Genomic DNA, 23,176 nt, shown 5'->3' on the forward strand with positions numbered 1-23,176 from the left:
AACATCCAAATGAGAAGAATTATTATTATTTTTTTTAAAGTGCTCTTATTAAGACTAATGTTAGCTTAATAAGCAGTTGAGTGACAGGGCCGAACAAACCTTGGATCTGCATACTTCGAAGGAGGGAGGAAATGCCACAATTTTCTGGCATATCGCCTGAAGGTTCTTAAAAGAATAGTGCGCTCAAAAATTTTATGGGCTTAAAAGATGGGCAATAATACAAGAAAAAGAATAAACATCTTTTTAAATAAAGTTCCTATGTAAAATGTTTCACAAATAATGTTTAAACACCTTTAAAATCAAGCACTAGGAGGTGTCCATTTTGTGAAATGGACGAGCCTCATGTGCTTGAGTTAATCTCTGCCTTTGCAGCACTAATTAAACAAAAGCCACCTGCTGGTAACTTTTAATACAGCAGCGGCTTTTGCTTCATTAGTGAGACGCAGAGAGCAGAGAATGAAGGCTGCTGCCTGGTATGTGCTTTTACTGTTAATATTTTATTATATTTTTAAATATAAAAACAAAAGCCGTTGCATGTATAAAATACAATCGCGTTGTATTTATACATGCGGTTACTTTGGTTTTGAGTCTCCCGGGCTCCCTCGAGCCGGGGAACCCGGGAGACTCAAAACAAAAACTGCTGCATGTATGTATGTGGCCAGGTAGGGGCTGCCGTCCCCTGGCCACATGAGGAGAGGCCACCTCTTGAAAGAAGTGATGGCACCATCAGATTCATCACACTGTAAAGAAAAGGCAAATAAAGCCCTAAACACTCATGAATTCAACCAGGAATACTGATGGCTAGGTTTACAGAGAACTGAATAAAGGAAATGATTATCCATCATTTGCTATCTAGGACAAGAAGCCTGAAGCAGCAGCTTAGATCAATCATTCTTCTAGTCACTATTTAGGCTTCTACAAGGTTGAAGATTGGTCGCTCAAAAACCTAACTGTCAAGGCTGAAACAACCTGGTAGACCATGCCACTTTGTCAGATGTCTTGAGCCCGGACTAGTCCTTTGCACCAAGTGACATGAGGCCACTGCAATACTAATATGTTTCTAACAAAGCATTGTCTGCTTCTTTAGAGTTATGGAACAACTCCTGGCGGGTCCTCGCAACATTCATGGGTCTTTCAACATGTGCTCAGCCCTCGTCCAGTAATAATCAGACTACAGCTGAAGGGGCCTTTGTGCGATGTCTTTCTGGATCTTTTAGCAAGGTTTAAACTTCCTGAAATGAAGAAGTGGTACATAAACAACACCTATATTATATACATGCCTACATGGCCCCCTACAAAGACACACCCTCTCTAACACATTACTCTTGAATTAAAACTATTATTATCATTTGGCGCCCCCCCCCCCCCCCAAGATGGCTGCCGTTCTGTGAAGGTGTACACTCCTGAGCTTTGTCCAGGCGGGAGAAAATAAGGCGACATAAACTACCAGAAAGTAGCAAAAAACACACCCTCCCAGCCTCAGAGACCCACAGAGAAGGAGGACCGAACGGCAGGAGTGAAAGAACGGAATTCGGCCGAAACGTGTCTCTGCAGCAGCCCAGAAAACGAAGCTCAATGCCGAGTGAACGACGAAATGGGCCCCGCTAACAGACCCAGGACGGGAGAGAGGCAGAGGAGATCTGCAAGAACCTGCCAACGAAGCAGAGGTGGGAAAAGAAACTTCTACGCTCCACCGACAACACAATGAGCCCTGGCTAGCAGAGGAGCCGTAAACATAGGTGGTGGACCAAGCTAGTGCAGCAGCGGCTTTTTGGGGGAGAGACGGCCAAGGCACTCAACGTGAAACGGTCGAAAGCCAAGTAGCAAAAAGAGCGGAGAAACAACACGTCGGTGTCGGTCCCACAGCACAAAGATCAACTGGGAAGCAGCAACAAGCCCCAACACACGTCAAGTAAGCCCGGGAAGGAGCCGGGAAAGTGGAAACAGGGGAGCTGGAGGAAAGGCACAGCAGCGCAACGTCGAGTGGGGAAGCGGTGTAGGAGAAGCAGTGAGTGCCAGGTCTGCCGGACCATCAGAACCACATAGACACGGTGGGGCAGAGCACAACACAGGGCGAAGTCGCACAGACAGAGAGGAAGCCCTCACAGTTGGAACGCGGCAAAGGAAGCACCCGTTCAGAGGTTAACTGCCCTAGAGCCAGCACCGCCGAAGGACATACAAAGGGGAAGCATGACACATGCAGAGAGGAGAAAATAAAGCACGGGTCAGTGGACCACAACACACGTGTGATCAGCAAGACCGCAGACAGACCAGGGGAAGCATATGTCAATGTAATTCATTAAGGGATGAATAGTAGCCGCAACACCAGATTACTAAGCCTCTAAACCAAACTAACACAAAACAGCACCCAAAACCAGGACTGTGGGGGACAAGGAGCACAAACACGCAAGAGGGGGGAGACAAAAGAAGCAAATTCAGGAGGAACACGCAGGGTGCCCCCCTCCCTCTTACAATGCATAAGCGAGAGGTTGAGCAGGAGGCACGGGATACGACAGACTACAGTCCGTCCGGATAACACGCAACACTGAAAGCAGAGCGAGAAGCCCACACATGCCGAAAGTGGGTCTACCAAGTGTAGAGCAGTCTCCCCCCAATACGGTAGCAAGAGCAGTCTCCCCCAACTCAGCAGCAACCGGAAGAAGGCGGAATAGAGCCGCTTACGGCCTGAAGGAGCAGGACCCTCAGGACAAAGGTACACAGCGCGAGACACAAATTAAGAGCACACAGTGAGGTGGGGGGGGAGAGTGGGGGAAGATACCACAGGAAAGGAGAGGGGAAGAGGGGGCACCAGAAAGGAGACAAAGAAGCGGTAACAAAAGCGCCTGCCATAAGGAGGAGAGAATAAACTCAAGGAAGCGCACCCCCTGAAACCAGGAGACAGTGTTCAGGGTGAAGGGTAGGGTGAAGGGTGGAGTGAAGCGCTGAAAAGGCTACACATGCTGGCAGGCGAGCAACAGTAGATCCGGTGGAGTGAAAGGGGAAACCAAGCACACAGATGTTTTAGAAGAACAAGTTACTTACCAACTGTAACGTTCTTTCGATTGGATGTTCCTCCCACGTATTCCTCATCTTAGATATATCCTTACCTTCAGCTTTGCTGCTTCAGAAATCTTTTCACTCTCCACCAGAGGGCGCTCCACGGAAGGCGGCGGTGTCTATGTCCCTCAGCGGCATCCGTCGAGCGCCGACGTCATCCGCCGTATAAATGCTTTGTGCGCTCGCTGGCCTCAGTTCTGTTTTTTCGTATATTATAGCCAATGGATTGTAGTTAAAGGCGTGCCTCTTTTGACCCAAGTCTTAAAGAACTTGGAGTGTAAACCACGTAAACTGTACTGTGGGGTAGGCTGGGAGGGTCGATGAGGAATACGTGGGAGGAACATCCAATCGAAAGAAGGTTACAGTTGGTAAGTAACTTGTTCTTCGAATGGATTGTGTCCTCCCACGTATTCCTCATCTTAGATAGACTCCCAAAGCAGTTTTGTATTGGAGGTGGGAGTACAGAAATGTATTTAGTCATGTACAGAATGAAGTACTGATTTAGCAAATAGACCTCCTTGAGAGGCAGTTGAGTCTAGAGCATAATGTTGTATGAAAGTGTACATGGATGATGTGGCTGCTGCACAAATATCTTGTACAGGGACACCCCTTTCAAGTGCTGCTGAAGTTGCCATGCCCCTGGTTGAATGAGCTCTCAACCCATCCGGGGGATCTTTCCCAGCCAATCTATAACATTCAGTTATAGCTAAGATTATCCATCTAGATAATGTTTGCTTGGTTACAGCTAGTCCCAATTTATGGCCAGTGTATCCCACAAAAAGTTGGTCACACTGCGTATTTTTGCCAATCTTGAAATACAGAAGCTAAGAGCTCTTCTAGGATCTAATCTATGTAGCCGTTCCTCTTCCTTACTTGTGTGAGGAGTAGGGTAGAAAGTAGGTAGTATTATTTTGTGTGACAGGTGAAAATCTGAGACGATTTTTGGCAAAAAAGAAGAAGGTTTGACCCTAAGGACAACTTTCTCTTTATAAAAGGTGGTGTGAGGAGGACCACTAGAAAGTGCCTGCAACTCACTTACCCTGCGGGCTGTCATTGCAATTAGAAGTATTATTTTTAGAGTAAGAAGCCAATTGGGTTATTAAAGGTATCTTAAAGTAAGATTCCTCCTCTGACGAGCGCTTAAAAATGGATAGCGCTGCTAAGTATCCTTTAATCGTACTAACCTGGAGCCCCAGATTAGCCAAATGTAACAGAAAAGATAATATTGTAGGAATATTACACTGAAATGGGTCCACGTTCTTATCTCTGCACCAGTTACTGAAATTGTTCCAACGACACCGATACAGAAATTTAGTTGCTGGCCTTCTGGCCGAAAGTAAGATCTCCATGACGTCATCCGGAAGGTCCCAATCCTTGTATCTCAACCTCTCAGAAGCCATGCATGAAGGTTGAGTGTGTTGATCTCTGGATGGAGAACGTGACCTTCCTCTTACGAGAGAAGATCTTCTCTTCTTGGAAGACGTATTGGGCAGATGGACAAGTCCAGAAGGTCCAGGTACCACGTTGTACTGGCCCAATCCGGGGCAATTAGGATCTTGGTTTTCCTGAGCTTTCTCAACCTCCTGATTACCTGAGGGATCACAGGGACTGGAGGGAACGCATACAGAAGTAGAAACTCCCAATCCACTACGAATGCATCCCCTAGAGCTCCTCTCGGGGGAAATTCCCTTAAGCATTACAGTTCGCACTTCCTGTTGACGAAGGTCGCGAACAGATCCACTTGTGGGGTTCCCCAAAGGGCGAAGGTTTCTTGATGGACTTCCTGAGCTAGTACCCACTCGTGGGAGAATATGCTCTGCCTGCTCAGAGCGACCGCCACTGTGTTTTGCTCTCCGGCTAGGTGAATTGCCGACAGAGAGATCCCTTCTTGTATTGCCCAGAGCCAGAGCTGCATTGCTTCTCTGCACAGTGGTAGTGACCCTACTCCTCCTCTCTTGTTGAGGTAGTACATGGCCACTGTGTTGTCCGTCATTATCAGGACATTCTTTTCCCTTACAGAGGGCAAGAAGGCCTTCAGCACTAGTCCGATTGCCCTCAGCTCTAATAGGTTGATGTGTAGTTTGGACTCGGATGGAGACCAACGACCGCTGATTGTCAACTCGTTGGTGTGAGCTCCCCACCCAGTGAGTGAGGCGTCCATTACTACGGTTATCTCCGGCCATGGTTGCCAAAAAGATTCTCCCCTGAGGATATGTTCCTTGCAAGCCCACCATTGTAGGTCCTGTACTACCCTGGTTGGAACTTGTAAAAGATCTGACATTTCCCCTGAAAATTGGGACCATTGCGTTCTGCGGGCCCATTGAAGGGATTTCATCCTCAATCTGGCTTCTGGCACCAGAAAAATGCAGGATGCCCTGAGACCGAGCAACCTCAGAAAATCGAAGGCCGGTAGATACTGGGCATTCTGGAACTTTATTACAATCTGCAGAATGTGGTGCGCTCTCTCTTCGGGAGGCGAGGTTTTGCCTGAACAAGTATCCAGGACTGCTCTGATAAATTGGAGTTTGTGATGGTATCATATTTTACTTTTTTAAATTCAGAGAAAACCCTAGTTTGCGAAGGAAGTGGCATGTCTTGGGCAAATGTTCCTGGGCCTGTTCCGGAGAATGTGCCCTGATCATCCAATCGTCCAGGTATGGGTAGACGTGAATCCCCCCTCTCCTGAGACTCGCTACCACCACCGCCATCAACTTGGTGAAAACTCTCGGGGCAGAGGTCAACCCGAATGGCAGAACTCGAAACTGATAGTGAGAATTGCCAATCGCAAACCTCAGGTACTCCCTGTGCTTGAGATGTATTGGTACATGAAAGTAAGCATCCTGAAGGTCCAATGATACCAACCAGTCTTGGAGTTGGAGAGCCTGAAGGATCTGAGAAAGTGTGACAATCTTGAACTTGTCCTTCCAGAGGAACTTGTTTAAGCTTCTCAAATCCAAGATGGGTCTCAATCCTCCATCCTTCTTTGGTATGAGGAAATATGGGGAATACCAACCCTTGTTCCTTTCCGCTACAGGCACACGTTCTATTGCACCTTTCTGTAGCAGGATTAAAACTTCCTGAAACAGGAGCGGATCTGGATTTTTGGCAGAGTTGTATCCCGACGGGTGATTGAGGTTTCTTTTGAAAAGGAAGGCAGTAACCTTGGGATACTGTTTCCAGTGCCCAAGCATTTGAGGTAATGCCCCGCCATTCCTCCAGATGCTGTGAGATCCTGCCTCCCACTGGGGTCTTGTGGATCAAAACCTCAGAGTGGTTTTGCGGCAGCAGCGGCTGAAGGGACAGATGCCGCTGCTGCGGCAGATCTAGCACCGCTTCCTCGCCTCCGAGGAAATTTCCTTTGTCCTCTCTGACTGGCCTGGTCCCCTTCCTTTCCCAAATGAGGAGTAAAATCACAAGGGATGACCCCTCCAGGAAGATGAGCCTGGGTAGGGGCGTTGTTGAGGTTGTCTTATAGCAGCACTAAGTGATTTTGCCGCTGCCTTGGAGGTCTGCAGCTTCTCCAAACTTTCATCCGCCTTGCTGCCAAACAACCTCGAGCCGTCAAATGGCATTTTAAGAAGTCTGGATTCATCCAGTGCAAAACCTGACTTTCTTAGCCATGCAAATCTGCGTAGCACTGCGCTAGACACCATGGACCTACTGATACTGTCAGCTGTGTCAAAACCTGCTTGAAGGCATTCCCCCGAAGCCTCCTTTCCATCCCTTACTATGGATAGGAACCCATCGTGTTCCGCACCTTCCGGGATGTGTTGAGCTGCCGCTGACATGCAGCCCCACAGGGTATATGTAAATCTCGCAAGGGTACAAGATATATTTGTGGATTTTAGAGCCATGCTCCCTGATGTAAAAATCTTTTTAGACCATGCATCAATCTTTTTATCATCCCTATCAGGAGGAATTGTAGGATATGCAGCATTCCTAGTCGATGTAGCTACTTGAACTACCAGACTTTCTGGAGATGGGTGCTTACTTAAATATTCTGGATCAGAAAGACGGTCTATATTTTGACACATATTTCTTATTTACTGCCGGAATAGTTTCAGGTTTTTCCCATGCAGTATTAACCTTCCTTTGTAAAGCTATATGAAATGGAAGTATGGGGTCTGGCTGAGGTCCTCCTGACAGGATATCAGTCATGTCATCATCCTGATAGAGAGGTGAATTTCTACCCCTTCCCATGAACTCTGTAACCCTTTTCATTAATTTTTTATAACCTGCATCAGCATGTTCTGCTGGGTCAGGTTTTTCAAATTCGTATTCTGGAGAGGTATCCAGACCACTGCTGACTGCAAGCACTCCTAGATTTTGCATTTTAGACTGAGGATCAACTAATTCCTCAGGAACTTGTCTTGTACCAAATTTAACACCAGCAGGTGGAACCTCTTCTTCTTCTGCTGATGACTCCTTCGTATATATAGATGACATGGTCCTAAAAAAATCATGTCTTCTTTCTGGGTGAACACCTTTTCAGGTGGTATAGGTTTTAACATTGGTGTCGATTTTACCATTGTAATGTGCTTCGACGTCAACAAAAGCATTGATGGCGTCGATGTTGTAGCCACTACCTTCAATGTTGTCGAGGTTGTTGTCGATGCCTTCGAATGAATCGTCAAAGGAGTTGTCGAGACATCGACACCGTCGAAAAAGCCTTCGATACCATTGATTGTGCACTCGACGTAACCTTTTTAGGTTGGGTCATCGACACCTTGTGCTCGACCGCCTTCGATAGAGGCTTTGAGGACCTTCTAGACGAGGACTTTGATGACATATGAGGGTCTGACGCAATTTTCTTATGTTCTACCTCTGATTTATGCACTGGTAGGTTTTTCTTATGAGGTGTTTGGGAAGATTCCCTGGATGACACCCTCGACAATGTTTTGTCGGATTCCCTCGTCTTGGATCTTCCCCTGTCACTTTTTGTGTGCGTAGGGGCATGGTCTTCATCAGACATTTTTGAAGGGGTTTGGGCCACGTTCTCAAATTTTTTTTAACATAGATGCTCTGAAAGCTTCCCACTTTTTAGGGGAGTCATGTCTTGTCGGACATGTTATAACTTCCTCCGATGACATCGAGGAAGAGGGAGATTGATGTTGTCTTTTCTTCGCCTTTTTAGAGGAAGAAGAAGAGGACTTCCTAGATCTACTCCTCGACCTAGACTTTTTGTGACTTTTGCTGACGACTCAGCCGAGTCTTTCCTCCCTCTCGAAGAAAACTTCAAGGATTCCTCCCCCACCGCCAGTTTACCTCTTCGTTCTTTTAAGAATGTCAGGGGCAGTCCCAAGAAAGGACCAAACTTGCAGGGAAAACATACAGACAATACCATGACAGGTGGGTGTGTGGGTACTGTATGTTGTGTTCCTTTTAAAAACACTTTAAAGTCCTTGAAAACTATTAAGAAGAGTATACTGCCTTATCGGAGGCTACTCTGTCCTCTCTGTGGGCATCAAGCGCTAAAAAACTACATTACCCAGCATGCTGGGAACACGGGCATCCAATCAGGAAGCAGATTGGGTATGGCGCGAGTCATCGCGCATGCGCAAGCTTCCAAGCAAGGGGCTTGTGCTCGAGAACGCAACGGAGGACGACGCACGCAGAGCAGCTCAGGCGAAAACTTCACCCGAGGGGCTCGGCACCACCAGATCAAAGATCCGGCCCCTCGCCGATTGCAAGATAAGTTGGGGAGGCGCTGCAGAGGGAGCGGGGAGGCTAATTCTAACGACACGGGAAGCATTGCAGTGGGAGCTCAGGAAGGGCAGGAGGCACTGTCACCTGCCCATACCACTCGCCCCTGCACCTGCATTTAGAGATAAGTAGCCGCATTCCAAGCAACTTTCTGGGGAACACGAGTAAAGTCGCATGCCGCGTGTCACGGGGAGCATATCTCCGGAACCGCGGAACAAAGGGAAAGTTTAAGAGTTGCAAGCCACGCGCGGCGACACTCGTGCTGGCACCTTGGGAAAGCTAGTCTTGGGGGCCATTTAGTGAGGAGAGTGTGCAGTGCCACACACCATTGAAACTGTTTGTGTGAATGCACATGTGTTGTGTGGTGAGAGAATGACTGTATGATATTACAATACAGGCAAATAACACTGTGTTCTTTCCTTGTAGCATGAAGCCTGCCTGTACCATCTCCAAGACGGCACCAGAGACTGACATTCCCGACCGGGGACGTTAAGGACCTGTTACCAGACTTGGACAATTGAAAAGCTAAGTGTGCATGTGTAGATCTTAGTTAGTGTCAGTGACAAGCTAACTGACAACTTGTATTTGATGCCCAGTGATATTTGAATTGTAACATAATTGTCAGAACTGTGTGGGGGCATTAAGTCGTAATGTTGCGAGCCTACCAAAAGGCTCCATGGAAGCTGCCTTGAGGAGCAGAAGATAAAACGTGTGCAACAATCATAACCCTTCCCAATCTCCCCAGTCCTGTCCATTACCTCTACCTAACCCTTTTCCCGGTTACCCTAATTCCCCCTTCCTATCCAATCAACGAGACCCTAACCCTCTTTCCCTGCTCTGGTCGCGATTGCCTGTGTAAGCACTGACTTGCAGGCATCTAGATCATTGCGAGGGTGGTTGGTTATTTCCACTCCTGAGCCAGGAACCTGCGTGACCCTTGACAAAGGCCTTATGGGTCATTGACTGACAAGAACCACAGTCATCAATACGATGTTCGGAACGGAGGCACCAGAGGCAATTTCCATGAGGGTCAGTCAGCGACATCTTTCTCCCACATTTCTGGCATTTTTAAACCCAGTTTTCGGTGATGAAGGGTTAGATGAAGACAAGATAATTGTTCGAACTGAAGCGCTGTTTATATCGATCCGAAGCGAAGCTAACGGAAAACTGGAACTGAGGCCAACGGGCGCGCTCGAGGCATTTATACGGTGGATGACATTGGCACTCGACGGATGCCGCTGAGGGACATTGATGCTGTCGCCTCGAGTGCACCGCCCTCTGGTGGAGAGAGAAAAAAATTCCAAAGCAGCAAAGCTGAAGGTAAGGATATGTCTAAGATGAGGAACACGTGGGAGGACACAATCCATTCGAAAGGGGGAAGGCAACTCAGGGAGAAAAAGGCTGAAGAACACCCCACCTCCCTCTGGTGAAGGAGAAACCTGGTCACCCACGGAAGAAGCGGCCTAGGAAAAGAAAGACAAGATACCGAGGTCACACGCTCTAGGGTGATGAATTAGTTGGCATCTGGTCTGAAAAGAGGATAAGGATTGACAGCGGACAGAGAACATACATTAGCGGCATAACTGGCAAACTACAAGTGGGAGGCAATTGAGCGGTGGTCCCTCCCCCTCCTGAGCACATAGTAGTTGGCAGAGCATGTGGGGGATGTCCAGATAGTCCCCTGATGCCAGAGACTAAGCTCAGAAGCACCCCAGCAAGAGCAAAAGGGTCAACAAGACTGCAAGTGGGATAACTGGAAAGGTGCTGGAGGCAGCAACAGCAGGGGGACACTCAAATACCCGAACCAGTAAAGGAGACAGGGGAAAAGGTGACACAGAAACACCACCCAAGATGGCATTAGATAAAGAGGAGCTGCTGGACTGTTTGAAGGGAATGGAAAACAGGATGATGGATTCCTTCCAAGACCAATTTGGAAAAATGAAGGAAGAGCTCAAATCATCACTCCAAGAGGTCAGAAGAGAGGTCAATGAACTGGGCAACATAGTGGATGTGGTTAAGAATGGCCTATCTGACATGTCTGAGGAGGTGAAACAGAGCAGCATCGGAACAGGTAACCAGAGCAACACATAACCTAGAAATTCAGGCAGAGGACCTTGAAAACAGATCCTGCAGGTCCAATATCAGGGTCAAGGGACTGGCCGAATCAGTCATGGACAACAACCTAAAAGACGCTATGCAGCATTGTTTTAGCAGCCTCTTGAATGGAACCCAACCCAAAGAGGTGCTGATAGAGTGCACCGAATTAGCCCTAAGAGGAGAGAGCCTGGGACAAGGCCCCGAGACATGCTAATAGCACTGACCTCGTACACCTTGAAGGAGGAAATACTGAACGCTACCTGACTTGACAATCAAATTAAGCCGAATCCAGTTATACCAGGATTTAGCACTATCAACATTACATAAGAGAAGACTGATGCAGCCGATCACAAAGGCCCTAATGGCTAAACACATAGCTTACAAATGGACATTCCCATTGGGCTGCTTTTTACATGGGAAGGTAAACAGCAACGAATTACCACGTGTGAGGAGGGACTCTCTCTATTGCAGATGGAAGGGGACCGGAATCGAGAGGAACAAGGTCCAAAACAAAGCACCTCAAAAGAAGTGGCCAGACCATGGGAATGGTCGACGGACAAGAGAATGAGGCCTGGAAGGGAAGTAAAATTGACAGGCCCATACAAGAAATGATAATTGTGTTGGTATTAGATGTTTGAAGTAAATCCAGGGAGGGAGGCTAATAAAATGTGGACCGGAGAGAGGGAGGAGGGCCATAAATACAATAAGCAAGGTAAAGCGAGAGCCTGAACGGAGGAGGGAGGGCGTCACATCTTGGAATCCTTTTCAGGGTATCGAAATATCCCGGCTCAGGGGATTCCCGGGATTGTACAAGGCCCAACGCCCTGCTGGGACACCAGTTGGGGGTTCGGGAGAAGCCTGCCCATTTTGGGGTAAAGGGAAAAGGGAGAGTTGGGGCAGGGATAGAGGGTGGAGAGAACTTGAGGTTAGGGGTGGGAGTTGGGAAGGGGTTGAGACATGGTTTAGAGTGCTGGAGGTAGGGGTATGGCTTAGGGCTTGGATGGTCATGAAAGGGGTACAGAGCAGAGGCCTTAAGCTAATGGTATACGGTCCCGCAGATATATCGGATGGCTGAGGTAATGATTGTAACCCAGGGGTTAAATTCACCAGCGAAACACTGTTTTCAATCCTGGGGTGACTTTTTGAATTGCAAGATACTTACCGAAGGGAGATATGACTGAAATTGGGAGGGTGGTGTGAAGGCAGGTGGTGATTAGTGAAGATTTTAACTGTGTTATGGACCCCACATTAGATAAAACACTCCCGCCCTCCTCAGTGGATGGGAAGAACAGGCAGGCATTGGGGAAATTCTTCAGGGACCTAGGGGTAATTGAAAGATGGAGATTCTTTCATGAACGACAGGGAATATACACACTACTCGGCGGTACACTCAAGGATTGATATCTTAGTTTCAGCTTCACTGATCCTGTAAGTGAAACAAGTAGAAATAGGGGTTAAATACTTTTCTCACCACGCCCCAGTGATAATACAAATTGAAGTGGGCAATGACAGGGGGAAGAAGCTAAATCATTGGAGACTGAGGGAAATTATACTACGGGACAAAGAATTAAGAGAACATATGGAGGAAATAATAAACAACTATTTCAAAGACAATGATAATGGGGAGACAGACTGGAGGATTGTGTGGGACGTGGGGAAAGCGGTAGTCCGGGGGGAATCTATATCGTAATCTGCAGCATATATCAGATAAAGAGGTCTCATCACTAAGAAACTGGAGGGGGAGGTAAAGGAAGCAGAGAAGCAACATAAATCTTGCCAGACACAAAAATCACTGAGAGCCCTACGGAAAGTTAGACCCCCAGTTGGAAGCGCATGTTGCAGATCGCGTAGCACAGACACTATTAAACACAAAGAAAACATACCACACACAGGGTCGGAAAGCCAACCGATTCTTAACTGCAAAACTAAGGAAACAAAGATACCGTAACTTCATATCCCAACTTAAAAACGAACAAGGGTAACCATGTACGGCGGATGAGGGGAAATTGGCAATAATGGAAAGATTCCATGAAGGGCAACAATGTCTTTTCCCCAAGTTACAGAGGAAGGTAGGGACACACTGAATGGCCTGATAACAGCACAAGAGGTTAGTGACGCAATAACGGCCTTACCGACCAATAAAACTCTAGGACCAGACGGGTTAGGTAATGGGCACTACAAAACCTTTAGAACACCATTGCTAGCACCATTAACATGACTAACGTCATCATGGAGAGCGGTAGGATTACAGAGAAAATGGGGAAATCCACCACGATATTGATACTTAAACCAGGGAAAGAGCCCACAGACTGTGCCACCTACCGCCCCATTGCGCTGTTAAATAGTGACACCAAGAGTTAGGCTAAGGTCCTAGTAGCAAGATTAATTAAGGTACTACTGGGGATAATACATGAGGACAAGGCAGTTTTTATAGCGTGGAGACACACGCAGGACAATGTAAGACGCGCCATAGATATAATTGATCTGGGGACAAGAATGGGACAGCAATTCTCGGTTGCAGCGTTAGATGCAAGACAGGCTTTTGATAGCTTAGATTGGGGATATTTGCGGTTCGTTCTGGAGAGATTTGGATTTGGCCCCGTTTTCACTAGGATGGTTCTAGCAGACTTTCAAATTTCAACAACAAACTTTCTGGTTAATGGGCAGAGCTCAGCAAAGATTAAAATACGGAGAGGCACGCATCAGGTTTGCCCCCCCCCATCTCCTCAAATTTTTGCTACAGCTATGGAGCGCTTAGCAGTGGTGGTCAGACAAGATCAGGAGATTCTGGGGGCGACATGTGGGGAGGTAATACACAAAATCGTGATGTACACGGACGACATTGTTATTTTTGAAATACACTAAGGATTCACTACCTAGAGTGACGGAAACGTTCCAAGAGTTCGCTATAATATCGGGTTTCATCATAAACTACTCAAAATCCAAGGCGCTAAACCTAACGGAGGAGCGAGAAGTTATAACAAATCTGGGCAATTCATTCCCCTTAATCTGGGAAGAGAAGAATATAGAATACCTGGGGATAAAATTAACGAAGGAAGTTAGAGGGCTGTATGGAGCAAATATAAGACCCCTTTGGAAGCAATTACAGGACGATATGCGTAGATGGGACGCCCAAGAGCTCTCTTGGTTTGCACGAATTGCGGAAGTCAAAATGACCCTGCTTCCCCGATTGCTTTATCTGGTAGGTTCCCTCCCCATAGACGTATTACCCCAAATAATTAAGGAACTACAGACTGCAATATTCACCTTTGTATGGCAGTGTAAAAAGCTGAGGATACAAAAGAAAATCCCGATGCGCCCAACACCCCTCGGTGGTCTGGGGGTACCAGATGTAGAGAGATATATCCTAGCGGCACACATAGCACCGATGTTGAAATTGGCAGGGCAAGCTACACCAAAAGGCTGGTGCGGGATAGAACAAGCGGTCACATCTATTCCACTGAGAGCGTTCCATGGCCTCAGCAGAAGGGACTGGGGAGCAGAGGGTCCATTGCTGAAAGCTACTAAGGTGACCCTGCAGGGTTGGGATTAGGAACTCAGAAGGAAGAAAATACAGTGTGAACTAGGCCCCTTTTCCCCAATGGCACATAATGCAGACTTCACCCCAGGCCTACAAAAGAAATTCTGGGAGGCGTGGACGGGAGCAGAAACTATTAACCTAAAATAAATGTTTTAGGGAGGATTACCCCTTCTGTTTGAAGAATGTAAACAGAAATTTGGCATAGGGGAGCAGGAAAGATACAAATATATGCAAATTAGACATTGAATTGCCTAAAAGAAGGTGAAGGAAGCAGGCACAAGGGCTCCGGTGGGGCTAAAATTGACCATGCAGGAAGGTGCAACAACTAGAGGGATAGCAAGACTATATAGGTTGTTGGACAATGCGCAAATGGGAGACAAGCTCTCGTACAAAGAAAACTGGGAGAAGAATTTTGGTGAACCAATCACGGAAGAGGAGTGGGAACAGATTTGGAGGCAACGTAAAAAATATCTAAAAGCACTGCTATCAAATGTCCCCCGATCGTCTACATAGAATAAATGTAAAATATTCCCAGAGGGAGGGGGGGGGGGATCTATACCACATGTGGTGGACATGCCCGAAAGCAGTAAACTATTGGAAAGAGATCCTGGGACACAAAGGAGCTCACAGGGGTGCAACTGCCAGTTTCAGCCAAGGTGGTTTTATTGTGGGCAGAAGTGGAAGGGCAATATGCAGCAACCGGGCACAACGCCTCCTTCATCACACATTTACTGATGGCAGCGCTGATGACGTTAGTGCAAGGGTGGAAAACGGTGGAGGGCCCAATAATCGCATGGTTGTGGGTTAAGATCTGGGGTGTGCTGGCTATGGAGAAAATATATGTGCCCTGAAAGCAGGACGGTATCTGAAGTTTTTGGCAGTATGGAAGCCCTTTCATTAACACGTAAAAAGACAGGGAAAATTGCTTCCACAAACCTATGTTACTCAAAAATGTTCATGTGTGTTGAACAAAAGGAACTGAAGGCAAAGGACTGCCCTTGAGAAGACGGACTGGGAAGCGCTAAACCTGGGGAAGTAGACTAAGCCATACAAGTTGGGATAGGGGATGGGGAAGTTAAAGGGCAAGGTTGTATCTGTTGAGGAATCATAGAAAACCACATGTGCTGTATGCCGGCGGGGTATGTGATTAGCAGGCCCACAGTAAAATGGTATGAAACATGTCTACATGATGTACTATTGATGTAACTGTGTGGTGTTCATGAATGAATAAAAATCAGGAGGGTCACAGCTCATCGTGGGATGGCGCGAAATGCAGGTGGTCTTGAGACTGATTAAACCCACCACTCCAAGTGAGGAAGTTGTCTTCAAGAGATCTTCCCTGTCGCTCTCAATTCGGGGTAGGCTCTTCAGCGGTCATGCAACAGTTCTGGCGGTTGCTTGGAAATTTCTGGGATGTACTTCTAGGAGTTCCTCTTCGGATCTTCCTTCCTGTGGTCGACTCAGGTTCAGCTCCAGGACCCTCGCCTTTTATGCAAGAAAACTGGTTGAGCACACCAATCACCATTCAAGCCTTTCATGCAAATCTGTGGGGTGGCTGGGAGTTTCGGTCACCTCCTCTACTTCCTGTCCTTTCAGGCACTCAGAGAGCCGTGAAGCCCGCCAAAGACAAAAGATCCATCAACACCTCCCTCACCCAAGCAGGTAGAAGAAGGCTCAAGAAACCACAAGTCATCATGAACAGGGCTTACAAAAGTACAGCCAACATTTTAGGCAAATGATGGCACCTGTGTCCCCTACCGGGGCTGCAAAGACAGTTTCTGGTAAAAGTCCACAAAAAGTTGTGCAAAAAGGTACACTGCCACCAGTCTGTCAGACGAACTTTAAATGGTATCTAAAAGTTAATGGAACAGTAAGAAAATGGAGACAATGTTTCCCCTAAGCACTCCACATAAGGTGGGGGTTTGCTGATCTCACCAAATAAAATACAGGAGGGATACAAGTGTGTCCCCCCCCGCCCCTGTCTTGGTAACATGTGTTAACACAGGTAGAATAGAAAAGGAAAGCTCAAGAAGCTTTCAACAGCACTGCACAGAAAGTGCATTGTGCTTCAATAATAAAATGTAGATGCTAGAAAATATAGAGGAAAGCATAACTCCATTAAAAAGTATTAAAATCCAATAGTACAGCAAAAATGCTGGTGGACTCACAAAGTGGGGCAAATTTTAACCAAGAAGGCAAATCTACCCAACAAATGGTAGGAAGGAAGGCACCAGGAACAGGAGACAAAGACAAGGCATTACAACTATGGAGAGCATGTGAGAGGCAGCATCGCTGGAAGTCACTCATAAAAAGGCATGAATGCCGACACAGGGCCATGAAGCAGGCTTCCCAGACCACAGAAAGAAACAAAAGCAATGAAAAATTACATGAAGAGGTGACCTACAAACCTAGTTCGGTGGATTCTGAATGCAAAATGTCTAACAAATGAGAATGTAGTATGAATAAATAAAACTGATGAAATCGTACATCTGTCCACAAACTGCATTCAATTAGTGGGCTGAGCGCATGGACAGCCAATGACTCCTTGGACACAAAGCTTCAAGTCAGTCAAGAAAACTGTCCCCTCTGCCAACCGTGGCAATAAATACAATACTGTGCTGTTCACAAGTACATACATGTTCTACATCATCAAACACAATTAAACAAATAATGTGCCTTTATAAAGCACGTGCTATCAGAGATGTTGCCGTTTAGTAGCTCTGTAAATAATGAGAGATAGCATTGCTCATCTGCATTTATTGGGTCAGCCACGAAGGATGAAAGAAAGACAGAAAATGTTTGCACGTGGTCTGTCCAAACCGCGGAAATCAAAGAGGGCTCCTACCACAGAAAAGTCAGTGCAAAAGCGCATGCTGCTCACTGGGTGCTGTCCTGCATATTGAAACCTCTATCAGGGTGATCTTCCTCATCTATAGAGCATGCATCCTCACGCAGTTCGTACCTTAACGGAGGCTGTGGCGTTTAAACAGCATGTGCCAGTGAAGATCATGTGGAAGACAGCAAAGTGGGACATACTTTATGTGATTGTAAACGCCACACACTGAATACTCAAGAACCTGCTCAGCTGAAATTGAAATAGTGATTGTATGGGCACCTCCCTTTCCTAGGAGCATCTCTCCCATAAGAAGGGATGACAAATAATTAGATGTAGGTCTAAGAACAAGTTACTCACCCAAGTGGCTCTTGTAATCCTTAGCCCTTCCTCCAAAAGAACAATCGTCCTAGCCGCCTCTCTTACAATGACAAATATTACCGCATGGCCCTGACACAGAGTAGAAGGACTAAGGAGAAGAAGATTGATGGTGCAGAATGAGGAAGGTGAAGCCATGCTGCAGGTGAAGTGGCACACGCACTTGTGCTTAATTTTCACTTTGCTAGATTTTTTGCTGCTTGTGAAAAATGTCCTGGTTCCCAGAGATGCCAGAAACTTGGTGGAAGATTATGAGAGACGCTATGGAGAGAGACTTCCGCCATTTTGTAAGCACTCAGACCACAAAATTATTCAGTTTGTTATCTAAATGGCTCTGGCACATGTAACACGTTCTCTCAAAGAGTTGTTGTCTAGACCTTAGAGGCTTGATAACAAACTCCAACTAGCAGAGGGCCATTGCAGCATTTATATACAGAGTATGAACAACATTGAGTTGATTATCTCTGCACGATCGATCACACTCTGCATCAAAGCCCCCTTTCGCACGAGTGATGGCCATCAAAGCAAACAATAAAAATACCTGCAATTTTCAAACAAAAGTATATGTTCCGTTTGTCACAGTAAACATGAGAAAATCCAAACAAAATCACGTTTCCAAAGTTAGCCTAACAACTATCCTCGAGATAAAAGAAATATAGCAGCAGAGTAACAGCCGGCATCCAGGTCCATTTGTCAATTATGAGATTTATGTGAGACCACAGAGGCCAGTTGGTCTCCATCTCAACACTTCTCTTTGTCTTACCAGTATCGATGTGGCAGTGCCCCATAGCATGGATGACATGCTGGCTGTCTCCATTCTTTTGGCTGAAGAAGTCAGAGGCAAGCTTGTGGGCTGCTGGATAAGTGGAGGGGTCAGAGGCTTTGCAGAGGTTCACCATCTCATTGGCCGTGTAGAGGGCCTGGAAGCTGCGCTGGTTGTCCTCGCCAAGATGCTGGGGGAAGAAAGGGAAGAGCAAGAACCAATCATGAATAACTGCTGACACACACTGGGAAAAATAATCTCACAACAGGAGAAGGGAGAGTGAAAAAGGACACAGAATCCAAACAGTGACTTGAACATTGGGAGGAACAACTCGAATGCAGTAGAGGGCCCTGAAGGGAACATCAACTTCCAACTTTGCGTGGACATAGAACTGGCTTCAGCAGCAGCCAACGCAAAAAAGATCCCAGAAGTTCAAACAGAAGGTGTGTTAAATGCCAACCGACACACAGCCAGACTCCTCTATTTCATGCTCAATTATCTTCCTGTGGCCTCTCAGTCACACTGAAGATAACATTGTTAAACTTTACAGAATAACAGTCAATACAAGTTATACACACAGACGAACACTGAACACAAATATCAAACATTCAACGTAGGTAATTCAACACAACATTTCACACAAAAGGGAAGCCAATTAGATGGATAAGATAAAAGTAGGAGGAAGTAATCAATACTTGAAGACATCCTAAGCAGGATGGAGATCTACACTGCAGGGTATACACTCTAGAAAGTGTGATCACCGCATTTAGTACAGAAAAAAAAGAAGGGTTGCAAATCAAGTATCTAAACCCTCACCTGCTATGGGAGTTGCAATCTTACATGTATCGAATGCAGATCACACTGGAAGGGAGTTGCACACAAACTAGACCTCATCCAGACAAAGTTGACTTCATAGAAATGACTAAGCTCATGCACCAGTCAACTATCCGCCTTTAACCCCAGTCAAGGAACATTCTACTACTGCTCTAGGAAGGACAATAATTGCAGTTTACAGTTCATAATACAACAACATCAGGACATGCAGGGGTTGAATTGTGCTTTCTGCCAGCCTATAAATGGACCGTGGGCAGTATTTATCATATTTATCATATATCCGGTGACGTACACGCAGCAGGGCTTGCATAATCTACGAGTCCACTCGCATTGGGGAAGAGTGCCAATGCGAGTTCCAGTGCCATAGTCCCAGGCACAAGAGTGCATTTACATGGCACTCGTCCTTGCTGGTGAGTACAGGGATGTTTTAAACTTTTATTTGACATTTACTGCATGTAAACTTTGTTTGCAATAACTGAGCGGCTAGCCTTTGGATGGAAACATTGCGCCAAATACTAAGTATGCTTAGAGTGACAGGTACGTTTTACATAAAGCACTGGTAAATATTTTGTCACCATCACCATGGGGCGAGTGTATTTCTCTTAGCACGAGTATGTAAACTAAGAAACTCGCCCAGCAGGTCTAGTGGGATTTCTAAGAATTTGCAAGGCCTGTGTAATTAGTGTTGCAAAGCCAATGCCTTATTCCAAGTAGCGCAAAATTCTACCTACTGGCAGCAAAATCCCATGCTGTTATGGGAGTTACAAAGTTAGGGAATCTTGGATAGGACACTACATAATAAGCCATACAGGTTTCAACATTGTAGCAGACACAAGAGAAGAGAAGAAGAGTATTGTCAATTAATATTATGCACTAAAAATGTATGTGTTGAATATTGTGCAATGAAATTACTGGGTACCTTAAGATTGAGAGAAAAGACAAACGAGGACACACATAATAATGGTCGGCCAGATGATGGCACAGGCATGAAGGTTTAGTTACATGATGCAGAAGACACGATCAGGAATGAAGAACAGTCTTTAAGATTGGAGAAGACAAGACCAAGAATGACAAAAATTTGAGACAACGGAGCACTGTGATATGATCATGACTGGGACCCTGTCAAGAGAGGTGAGGGATTAAGAGAGACTGCAGTTCCTAGTCCCTCAGACTGCCCGAATATATGCAAATCTATGGAGGCCATTGTTCCAGGCACAATACCCATCAGCCTGTGTCCAGGGCAGATCACATGAACTGCAGCAAACACCCCTGCCCTTGGAAGTCTGACAGGAATCACAGGCCCAGGGAAAAATAACCAGCTCAAGGGGAACCAGAACTACCATGACCAGATTACACATGGGTGCACACGACAAAACCCAGCCTGGAGATGGAGGAATTTGATTCTGATGCAGAAATGGAAATCAACTAGAGTTTCAAATCCCAAAACTGAAGGAGACACCAAACATCCATCCTAAGAACCACATATGAACTACCAGGGAGCTGTAGGGCAGTAATCAAAGAACTGGAAAGAAACTGCAGGTGAACGTGGGACACCCAGAAATACTACTCAAACCCTGTATACCCAGAGCTTCACCCAGAAGAGAACTCTAGGGCAAACAACCTATCTGAGCAAATGGCTGCCTGCAGGAAAATGGAGTCTGAAAAGGGGACATGGCTAAAAAGGTTTCTAAAAGGCTTCCAGGGGACGTGCCAGCCCCCAGGGGAGTATCTTGGGTTGAGATTGGCCAACGAGGCAGCAGACTTAAAGAGCCAAGGAAGCCACAGGGAACTCCTGAGCAGGGATGGTTGGGCTATAAACAGCCAGTAATTTCAGTAGATGATGAAATGTGTTCAGCTGAGGTTGAGAGTTGAGGGGGCAGGGCAAAGAGACCAGAGAAGAGGGTGTGGAAAGGGGAGAAGGAGTTGGAAGAGGCTACTGAAGTGCCGTCAGAGAATTGTAGGTGAGTGAATGAGCGAGAGACTTGTTTAAAGGCTGAGAGTAGAAAGGGGAGGATGGGTAGTTTTGATAGTTGTGTGTACACAAGTCGGGGATCAAGAGAGCGACAATGGGGTGATCAAGAGAGGGACATACAAAGTCAGGAGGGTAGAGATGGATAGAGGCAGGGGTAGTGTTGAAATTAGAAGAGGGGGAAATGGGGAGGGGGAAAGAGGGGGGAAGAGGCCGGAAAGAGGGGAAGAGGGAGAGAAGACAAGAAAGCAGAGTACACAGAGGGGACAGAGCAGTTTGAGGAGGAAGATAGGAGAAACAGGAGCGAACAGTACCACCAGTGGATGGAGTGTGGAGAGAGACAAGGAGGTGGGGGCTGTGAGAAGAGCCAGGTGAGGGGAAGCTGAGGAATTGACCATCAGAAGAGAAGCGACAGACCAACCAGACTACCCCGTTGGGTTCCTAGGAAGTCTTTTAGGGAGTGGCTTGGAGAAGCCTGATCTTGTGGAGGGAACACAGAGCACAACGAGGAAGACACAAGGAGCAATAGTGCGATTATATAATGGGTCAAAACACAAAGACACCAGGAACCATCAGTACGAAGATACACCTGAGACAGACAGATGGTGAACACCTATGATGATGCAAAGGAGACACAAGAAGGCACATGGGGGTGTGGGAGGTCCAGACCTTGGCCATGTCCAGCATTATCTCAAAATCCAGCAGTAGTTCATGCACTTCACGGTTAAAGACCACCAGCTCGGCTCTCTGCAGGGTGAACATCCGGTTGGGGTCAGGTGGTGCGATCATGCTTCCCTTCCCAGCACCAAAGAGCCCATTGCAGGCCATCTCTACATAGAGCGTAAAACTGTGGTAACAGTCAGAAACAAAAACAGACAGTGTTAATGCAATGACCATGTATTAATACACATAACACTTGTTTGCTTTTGTTAAAGTTTGACCAGCTTCTGCTAAAAAACAGTCTTCATTTTCACACTGTATAAGTCTATCATTTTTTACTAGAGGACTTTAGTTCGCTGGCATCAATCCATGACAAGGCTGAAGAGCATCACACCAAAAATGTATGATCACAGACAATCATTAAAAACAAACCTGCGGCAGGAGGGAATTATATTCTTGAAATACCACATTCGAAAATATGCCATCAAAACGCATAAAGTGCTTATGATTACACATCCATAACTGACAAAGGGATAACGTTACGATACATTTTCAGAATCAGCACCGTGGACAGATTATGAGAGGCCACCCTATTCTGGTGAACAGGGAAATACACCAATGTCTTGGTCAAACTCTACCAAGGTAGTGTGCCTGTGCAGTAAGGCTTTGACTTAAGAGAGTGTCAGAGTGGTGAAGGCTTCAGTTAAGCGCACAGAGCACTCTCGGTAACAGAGTTAAACAGAATGTATAATAACACACTCATTTAGTACATAGACAACTCGTATCAATCAAAAATCACAGGTAAGTAATTCAGTAAACATACACTACTAATAACTGGACATTCACTTTTGAAGTGCTCTGGCTAGACAGCACTAAAACTTTACTTTTAGTAGCAAAGTAAATGAAGGAAAAGGACAAAGTAAATATTAAACCAAGTAGACAACATATATAAAAATAAATAAGTTAAAACATTTCCTTTGAATTATAAGGTTCTACATTTTAAAAGGGTTTCCCTTGCTAGAAGAGATGAGGCCTATTGCTCTTAAGAGTCACAAGTCTCAATGGCTAGGAGTCTTTAAAGTATGCAGAACAACGGCTGACTAAGCCAACAGGCAGTTTGTAAGTGTTTTAGAATGTACCAACAGTAGAAGTAATGTTCTTAGGAAGTTCTCTCACAAGTGAAATATGGGCAACGCCAAACACTGATATTTTAACAAGTGTTTAAAATATTTTTTGGGCTCTCACAGAGTAAACCAAAGATCTCTCTAATCTTTGAATTAGGATTGAAACCTATCAATTTTGTAATCTGTTTTAAGCCATTATTTTACTGGTTACACCCAC

The 23,176-nt window shown here is 46.1% G+C and overlaps 1 protein-coding gene across 2 annotated transcripts in view; it reads right to left on the minus strand.

Moving 5' to 3' along the window:
- Positions 1 to 23,176, minus strand: part of MAN2C1 (mannosidase alpha class 2C member 1) — a 932,858-nt gene that overhangs the window by 730,700 nt on the left and 178,982 nt on the right. For both annotated transcript variants that reach the window (XM_069624549.1, XM_069624550.1), the window contains exons 5-6: positions 21,845 to 22,022; positions 18,373 to 18,562 (exon numbers count right to left, since the gene is read on the minus strand). In XM_069624549.1, the coding sequence (XP_069480650.1) occupies positions 18,373 to 18,562; positions 21,845 to 22,022 (368 nt within the window). The remainder of the gene's footprint in view (positions 1 to 18,372; positions 18,563 to 21,844; positions 22,023 to 23,176) is intronic.

Source organism: Ambystoma mexicanum, chromosome 11 (genome assembly GCF_040938575.1).
Source record: "Ambystoma mexicanum isolate Mex_15411 chromosome 11, UKY_AmexF1_1, whole genome shotgun sequence".
In the NCBI taxonomy this organism is placed as follows: domain Eukaryota; kingdom Metazoa; phylum Chordata; class Amphibia; order Caudata; family Ambystomatidae; genus Ambystoma; species Ambystoma mexicanum.